The sequence below is a fragment of the Grammomys surdaster genome, unplaced genomic scaffold (genome assembly GCF_004785775.1).
Source record: "Grammomys surdaster isolate TR1022 unplaced genomic scaffold, NIH_TR_1.0 98, whole genome shotgun sequence".
Classification (NCBI taxonomy): Eukaryota; Metazoa; Chordata; class Mammalia; order Rodentia; family Muridae; genus Grammomys; species Grammomys surdaster.
The window spans coordinates 12,112,942-12,121,457 of record NW_021604577.1 but is presented as its reverse complement, the minus strand read 5'-3'; the positions used below and the strand labels follow the sequence as shown (position 1 = coordinate 12,121,457).

General features: G+C 44.3%; 1 protein-coding gene across 1 annotated transcript in view; it reads right to left on the bottom strand.

The window, feature by feature from the left end:
• The window catches only part of Slc25a21 (solute carrier family 25 member 21), a 449,914-nt gene that overhangs the window by 2,850 nt on the left and 438,548 nt on the right, over window positions 1-8,516 (bottom strand). The window contains exons 8-9 of the mRNA XM_028781691.1: window positions 3,102-3,283; window positions 2,197-2,249 (exon numbers count right to left, since the gene is read on the bottom strand). Coding sequence (XP_028637524.1) covers window positions 2,197-2,249; window positions 3,102-3,283 — 235 coding nt within the window. The remainder of the gene's footprint in view (window positions 1-2,196; window positions 2,250-3,101; window positions 3,284-8,516) is intronic.

Sequence of the window (8,516 nt, the reverse complement as noted above, 5' to 3'; positions counted from 1 at the left end):
AGACAGACATTCATACACACAGAGACAGACAGACAGAGACAGACACACACAGAGAGACAGACACACATATACAGAGACAGAGACACACACAGATAGATAGATAGATGGATAGATAGATAGATAGATAGATGATAGATAGATAGATAGATAGATGATAGATAGACAGACAGACAGACAACTTTGGTTTTCAGTCTAGTGAGATCTAGAGCAGAAATCAGGCTGAGCTCTTTTGCAGATGGCACATCATCGTTGGCCATGCATGGCTGCTAAGGAATTAAAAAAACAAAAAGATGACATGCTTCTCTAGGATGAAGGATGCTTCCTTCCCCTGCCTGCCTGCTGTCTCTCCTTCTTCTTTCCCCCTCCAGTCCCTTCAGTCTTCTTCATTCTTGTTCCTCCCTCCCTCACCTTCCTTACTTGCAGTGCTGGAGATTAAACTCAGGGCCTAGTGAATGCTAGCTGTGTGTTCTACCCTGACCTAGCTGACCTCTACCTCCTGTATCTCAACTTTAATTTTTGAATTTTATTTTAGGTCCCCCCACACCCTTTTGCCCACTGAGTCATCTTCCTGGCCTCCTTTTTTTTTTTTTTTGTACTTCCTTCTTTTCTTCCTTAACTATGAATGGTGCTAACTCCCGCCTTTCTCCTCTGACTTCCTCCCTAGGACTTGTACATTTGAAACGCAGGAGAGGCCATGTGCTGGTATTAGGCTCTTCACAATCTGGTTGAGGCTGGACAGTAACACAGCGATGCTTTTCATTGCACAGGACACCAGAGCAACTTAGGATAGCTCACGCAGAAACATTTAAAAACCCGAGCAGACATTTGGAATCCTCTAACAGAACTTGGGGGCAGGTTATTTAAGAGTTTTGAGTTTTGGTTCAAGGTTTCTATCAATGACCATTTTAGCTACATCCTCCCTTGTTCCTCTTTTTATCCCTGCTCTTCTGAGAAGCTGGTTTAGGGCATTGCCCTGTGACTCTTCACTAACGTTAGGCCTACTCTCACGTCTTGACTGGTGACAGAAAAATACAAGATTCCTGACGTTGTTGTTTTATTCCTGAGCTGGTTTTGACACATGAGCCGATGATTAACCGGAGTCAGGTCTCGATCTCACATACGAAGAAAAATACACGCTTAAATGCTCACAGAGGTTGGGGTAATAGATGGAGACGGGTGGGATTATTTTTGAATACACAAAAGTGTGAACCGTTCTCCAGGTTTGTCTTATGTACTCCCTTATCTAAGGCGGGGGACACAGGCCAGTTTTCCATGTTAAGATGTGACTGTAAACACAAGTGTGTGAGTACGGGAGTACATCGGTGCTAAAGTTGAGGAATGGCAAAGAGAGAAAAGAATGTTCCAGAGAAGACTACCAGGATGTCTAAGGACAGGCACATGATCTTGGTTTAAAAAAAAATGTGTGTGTGGTCTAGAACATATGTTCATACTTAATCACAGGGCTTGTAATCCAGGACTATTTGCCCAGGCGGTTGAGTTTCCAGCGATTTTCTTATCTATTTACATAGAGGCAGCTGCCTCTCCCCGTGGAGGGTGACAGGATCTTTTTTTTTTCCCCCTGTCTTCTGTCCTCAGATAGGGCTCCAAGCCAGGAGTCTCCATGACCAGACTGAGGGAGGCTGGGACAAGTGTGTGGCCTTGAACAGCTTCCCTCTTTAGAAGAGACTGGGAATGAAGTTCAGGGACCTGTTGATGTTCAGGGAAAGCAAGTTCTCTTCCTCTATTGAGGAAACTTCTGTTGGAAATGAAGGAGAGGCAGAAGCTAAATTGGGCCTGGAGCACAAGGGAGAGTTTTATCGCCTGGTTTCTCTGTGGAATCCTCCACTCAGCTGGAAGCCATTGTGTATATTTTGGAGTTCACTCAGGCTTCAGTACGTGTGGATCTTTGCCTATTGACTTAAGCCTGGCAATAGCTCTCGCTGGCTTCCAGCAAAGCCATAGATGGTATTTATGAACAAAGGTAGAGTGTTTCTGATGGATGCTTTCAGTATCTTGAACAGTTGAGTTTATAGTCTCAATTTTTCATTCCCTCCCTGTATGGTAAACCTCTATGGTGTTTCAGATCTACACCTCCCTGTATGGTAAACTTCTATGGTGTTTCAGATCTACACAGGTAACAGAAGAGACACCAGGACAATAAAGAAAGAAAGATATAAATATTGAGGTCATCATTACCTGGTCCAAGTCTCATCACCTTGGGAAGCAGGCCTTTGTATAAGGCTAAAATCCTGTAACAGTAAAGAGGGAGCACTTTTTTTATTCTGGAAAGAGGTAGTAGTTCTCACCATTTGCTAAGAAACCACTTGAAATTATACCCACCCCCAACCTGACAGTATCTGGCTCAGAATTTGCTGCAGCAAATTGGATGAAAAGGGAGAGAGTTAATCAGTTCTTTATTACAGGCTGTGTTGGTCTTGTCCAATCAGAACCTTGACTTTCATCAGTGAGATGGTTCTTGCTTTCAAGACAGCTGTGTATATGGGCAAAATGACTTTTGTAATTGAATTTAAAAGACCACAAGCCCAGTCTTCACATTAGGAAATATGATGCTGCTTAGATCAAAATAATAAAGTATCACTTGTTTACTGGAGAATATTGGTGGGAAGGGGAGGGAGAGAGGAGACAGAAACTAAAGCTTAGAAAAAAAAAATCAGTAAAAGGCAAATACTTAAAAGTTTAAGAATCCAGATTTCACCAATGCTCATATTTAATTCTCTTAGGAGGACTTAATTAAGACAACATTTTGATTAGATTTTTAGTCGGAAGACAAATATTCTGCCTGCATGCCAATAGGGCATATACAATAACAGCATGCTAAACATGCTGAAGAGTTTACTCGAGCATTCTCAGGCAAATGCTCAGCGTATTACATAGTCGTGCCTCTTTGCATGATCACGCTGGTCAGAGGACACTGCCAATGTCTCATTACTGTGTGGCCTTGCAAACCTTGTCATTTATTCCAGACTTCCTTAGCCATAAGCCCAGCCTCGGAAGGCTTACTCGCCCTCATCGAAACAGTTAAATGCGCCGTTTTAACAATCCTTGGCCCTTACATAGTTATTAAAGCAAGGATCTGTTACCCTTCTTCCCGGTAGACCATCTCCATTGTTTTGAAGCAGCTCCGGTACTTGATCTCTCCAGGAACTGGCTGAGGCCCTTGGATCCTACTCTTCACGACATCAAAGGGGATGTTAAAGACCGAGCCCATTGTCCCGGAGACAAAACCAATCCCAAATTTTCTCAAAAACTCCAAGGTTGGATCCTAAAAGAAAAGAGTAAAACAACAGAAGGGGAAGTGGAAGCTCCTAAATTGGTTAAACACTGTAAAGCGAGAAGTATGTGAGCAGAGAGAGCATCGCCCTCCCGCCCCATCGCCCCATAGCCCCATAGCCCTCCCGCCCCATCGCTCTCCCCTCTCCCGGCACCCTCCTGTTATTCCAGCCGAGCACATTAGGATTTCCTAGGCTGGAACTTGTTTTCTTGACAATCCCATTGGCTATGTTTTTACACATGGTCTAAATTGCTGAAGTACACATTTCCTCACACAGGATTTATAAACACAGTTCATAAAGAAAGACTGGTATGGCATATGGGGATGATTTGTATAATTGGGCTTCACAATGTACTTAGTATTACTGTATCAAAACAGGAGAAATCCAAGCACACTATTAGCTAATTGGCCAGAATATTTTACAAATGACAGCAACTTCCACCATGAAGCCTACTAAAACGCTCATGTGTGTGGACCCCAAATGTTAAATTAAATCAAGGCTACTCTGGTCTGCTGCTATTCCCCTCCAGATTTTTTGCATTTATTTTCACGTGTAGCTTGATCCACTGTACTGAGAAGTGCTAGCTTCCTGTTATTAACAAACCGACTTGGGGCGGCTGCAAAACAGCCTGTGACATTCTGTGCATTAGAAACAGTAGTAAGTCGCTGGGCTAATTGGCTCAAGAATTTACAACCCATTGTTCCTGAATCTTACTCTTCCTTCATGGAAGGGAAGAAAAGGAGAAAAGGGTCAGGAAGGAATGAAGGAAGGGGGTGGGGGAAGGAGGAGGAACAGGAGGAAGAAGAAGAAATGGAAAGAGAAAAGAGAAGGAGGAGGAGAAGGAAACTCTTTTTTTCTCCATGTAAGTTGGTGGGACTTGATTTTCTAATCCTCCTTGCCCTGCTTTCTGACATCAAAGGATTTAATTAGTTCTTACGTGGGAGTCACTTTCCTTGGGTCTATTTTTTGTGGCCAGAGAACTTGCATTATGCTTTGTTATAATGAATTTGCTGGGAAGTTCTCATTATGTTTGCAGCCTTAGCTTTTGCCCTGAAAAGACGCTGTATCAGATATTATGAGTGGGTAACTCTGACAGCCCCACCCACCTTCCTCTGATGCTTTTCATCTGTATTTCAGAGTCATTGTCATCCTGGAGCCACGAGGTCGTGTGATTACACCTTCTTCTTCGTTTTTATTCTTTTTAATCTAGCAGAACTAAAGCGCGTGTGTTTGTACATGTGCATACTTGGTTAAGAAGATTGAGGGGGGGATAGGAATGAATACATTCTTATGTTGAGGCCTGAGCACTGTGTGAGTCTAGCTTCCATGGGAGAAGAGAAATTTCTGTAGGGCCCTAAATTCTCAACTAAACCAGAGGTCACAATCACTGCAGTGCCTGTGAGGATAAATATAAAAAGCAAAAGCAGGGGATTAGGTCATACTTTTTGGATCTGGGCCATACAGGTGCCAGGGGTCTTAAAGGGATTTAGAAATCAACAGGGTGTTTCTGCGGGAGAAACAATGCTGTGACTGCGGAGTGGCTGAGCTGTGTTTAAATGATTCTGCATCACTAGTCTTTCTCTTTTACAAGGAGAGAAAAATGCCTTGATGCTGCCCTTCTGCATTGCTGTACAGAAGCACCTGAGCTCCTGGGGCGGGGGGCAAGTTTAGCACCTGCTCAAGTTGTCTGCCCATGGATGAGTCATTAAGGCCCTGAGAGCACGGTGTGCAGAGGGGGATCTTTAACATCTACGTCATTTGTGCACGGTGTCTTTTTCTCAGAAGTGATGGTACATGCCAGGTGTTCTGAGTGCTATATAAGACTGGTGGAAAGCAGAGAGCATTAGAGTGAACCATTTAACAAAATTATATATTTGGTTGTGTATACATGTGTGCCCACTCATGCCATGGCAAGTGTGGAGGTCAGGAAACAATGTTCAAGAGCTAGTTCTCTCCTTCTGCCGTGTGGGTTCTAGGTATGGAACTCAGGGAGTCAGGATTAGGGGTGAGTGCTTTCTCTCCCTGGGTCATCTTGGCAGTTTTATGAACCCTGTTTTCTTAAGACATAAAATATCCTGTAAAGAAATGTTCTCCTAGTGTCCTTGTGACTGAGTTGAAATCCTTTTTTCCCCTCCCTACTCAGGACGATGGCAGAAATGACGATCTGTATGCACAGCTGGCTGGGAGGGTCAGGGGACCCCATCAAACATCCAGTCTCTCCTATCTCTTGATCTATTTGTCAAGGACTGGAGAGAGGAAGGGCAAAGAGAGTGTGTGTGTGTGTGGGGGGGGGTGGACGCTAACCTACCACATCTAGCAAAGCACTTTGTGGTTGAGACACTGTTGGAGTCTAAGACCCCCATACCAGCATTGTGCTCACTCGCACAAAGACTGTCAAACCCATGTCCCCAACATGATAATAAGGCCCCATGGTAGCTCCTAAAAACAGCTGTGTAGTCTGGGTCCCAGCTCAGACCCATCTTGGTTTCCCAGGTCAGTTTTCCTCTTCTCTGGGCAGAAGACTTAAAATGGTTTTATGTGGGGCTGGTGCAGTGGCTCAACAGGTACAGGCTCTCGCCAGACACAAACCCGGCAACTTGAGTTTGAAACCTGGATGTTACAGGTGGTAGGTAGGAGAGAACTGACCCCTGAGTATTGTTCCTTGACCTTTACGAACATGCATGTGAGACACTGACACACACATACCACACACACACACACACACACACACACCACACATACACTCCAAATAAATAAATAACTTGAAAAAAAAAAAGATATTGAGTCCCATGCTGGAAACCAGTAATTTTGGTGCTCTTAATAGGTAAAATGGGGGAGTGGGTCAGTCACTATGCTTGTGGGTATTAATGTTCTTGTGGTATGGCCAAAAGAATATCCCTTATCAATTGGTCTCTGAATCCATGGCTAGTCTGTTCTTTGGACTTCCTAATCTGCTTTGTGCTAGAATCCAGTTAGGGCTGGTGGGCCACAGCCGGCTAACACTCTCACTTTGCCTCTGATGTCCTCACTACACCACCATGTGCAAGAAACTTTGGGATCTTTTCATCAGAAAATTTTCTTCTGTAATCCCCAGACACTGTCTTAACCACAGCTGTCGGTCTCAAATAGTTTATGTCTGGTTTCTTTTTGAACATAGCTATCTTTCACAGCAGGTTGTGGGCCCACAAGGTACCGAACTATGTATTACACTTCTTTGCCTTGTCTGTCCCCACAGGAGTGCTGTGGCACACACCTGTGCTTGTACACAAAATCAATAAACAGGTTAAGTGTAATTTAAAAAGTGGGACAATTGTTGTAACTAGAACTCTAAAAAAAGAGAAGAGAGAAAAGGAGAAAGGGAAGGAAGAAAGACGGCGGAGAGAAAACAAGTGGTGAGGAAGGGAATGGGGCAGGGAGAATGAACGTGTCCGCGTGGAGACAAGAAAGTTTCACTTGCACTGCCATTGTGGTCAGAGATTCACAAAGAGGACATGTATCATATCAACCCCGCCCCTTACAGTCTGGTAAGCTCTTTGTGGCTAGGTGACAGCACTTCTCTCCAAAGCTGTTCTCGGGGTTATAGATGCTGCCTACCCAGGGTTACGGATGGTGCAGATCCAACCTCCCAGTACATCACTGCTGAGCCCGTTTGGACTGCTGCAATGGACAGTCTGTTTGTAGTCTCAGGACCTCGGAGGGCTGGGGTCAAGGCAGTGATGATGATATAGAATGACGCCCAACAGTCTTTGAGTGTGGTCATTGTTTCATACCTACTAAGTGACATGTTCTCCATCTTCTCAAAGTGGCGGAGATCCCTGGAAGATTGGCATAAGGTGGGGAGAGCGTGCGTTGTACTTTGCGTTAGCTATCAGGCAATTTGAGGCATCCCAGGGAAAAGAGCCTATAGGCTATTACTTTTTACTGGCTTTTTTTTTTCAAGACAGGGTTTCTCTGTGTAGCCCTGGCTGTCTTGCTCTATAGACCAAACTGGCCTTGTACACAAGAGATCCTTCCGCCTCTACTTCCTAATTGCAGGGATTAGTGACATGTGCTGCCACTGCCTGGCAAAGTAAGGTATTCTTAGTTTAGGGGCTTGGGAGAGAGAGAGAGAGAGAGAGAGAGAGAGAAGTAAGCAGGACAAATGTGTGCTCTGTTGACCTCAGGTGAGCTCTGGGAGATGTGGGTGGAGGGGAGCAGAGGCTACGCTGAAGCCAAGTGCCCATAGGTAAAGAAAGCCGAGCTGAATGGAGCTGCTTTGACTCAGCAGTAGAGGCAAGCTTGGGTGGTAGCCTCTGCCCAGACGTCATCAGCTTCTTTTGCAGGATCCTGGACCCCACTCAAGTATGTGGCTGAATAAACCCAGAGCGGGATGTGGTGTGCTCATGGCCAGTCCTTCACACAACGGGATCGAAGGAGCAGAGTGCAGAGGGGAGCGTGTGGCAAGGGAAGGGAAATCACTCCTGGAATTTACATATTGAAATATGATGTAGCATCTAGCTCTTGCTTCTTAAAAGCTTGGTCACTGTGGAGTCAATGAAGGAGCGTCATTACTGCCAATCACCTTGTTTTAGCTAAAAGAATGGTCCATTACGTCTCCTATTACCTGAATTTTCAGTTGCATTCATTTAAGAACTGGAGTGAAAGGAAGATGATCAGATACTCACTGTTGACAGGCACTGGGGTAAGTGATTTCCATGTATTAAATCCTCATAACATTCTGGAGCAATGAAGATTTCTGAGTCTTATGGAAAAGTTCCTTAATTTCCTAACTGGATATAAATTTGAATGAGCCCAAAGGGTTCTATTTCGGAGGACTGATAAGTTCAGTGTATTGAGGATCCTTGAGACTGTCATGGCCCAGCCAGCAATTGTAGAGATATGTGTACTTGCGTCTTGGGATGTACCCAAGTCAACATCCAGAGACATCATTTCTCAGACCAAGAAAAACCTTTAGTAGAAGAAAGTAAAGTCCCAGTGCCTATGAAAATCTGAGGGACTATTAGTGAATTCACAGTGTCAGCTGCTTAACTCAAACAGTCAGGGGAGAACATTTAATTATGTAAATAAATACTCATTTGGATGAAAAGTCTTTTATTAAATTCTTTCATTTTTTTAGTTTGTCTGTTTTGATTTTCTGTGTTTTGTTTGTGTTTCACTTTTTTGGGGTGGGGAGGGAGAGAGAGAGAGAGAGAGAGAGAGAGAGAGAGAGAGAGAGAGAGAGAG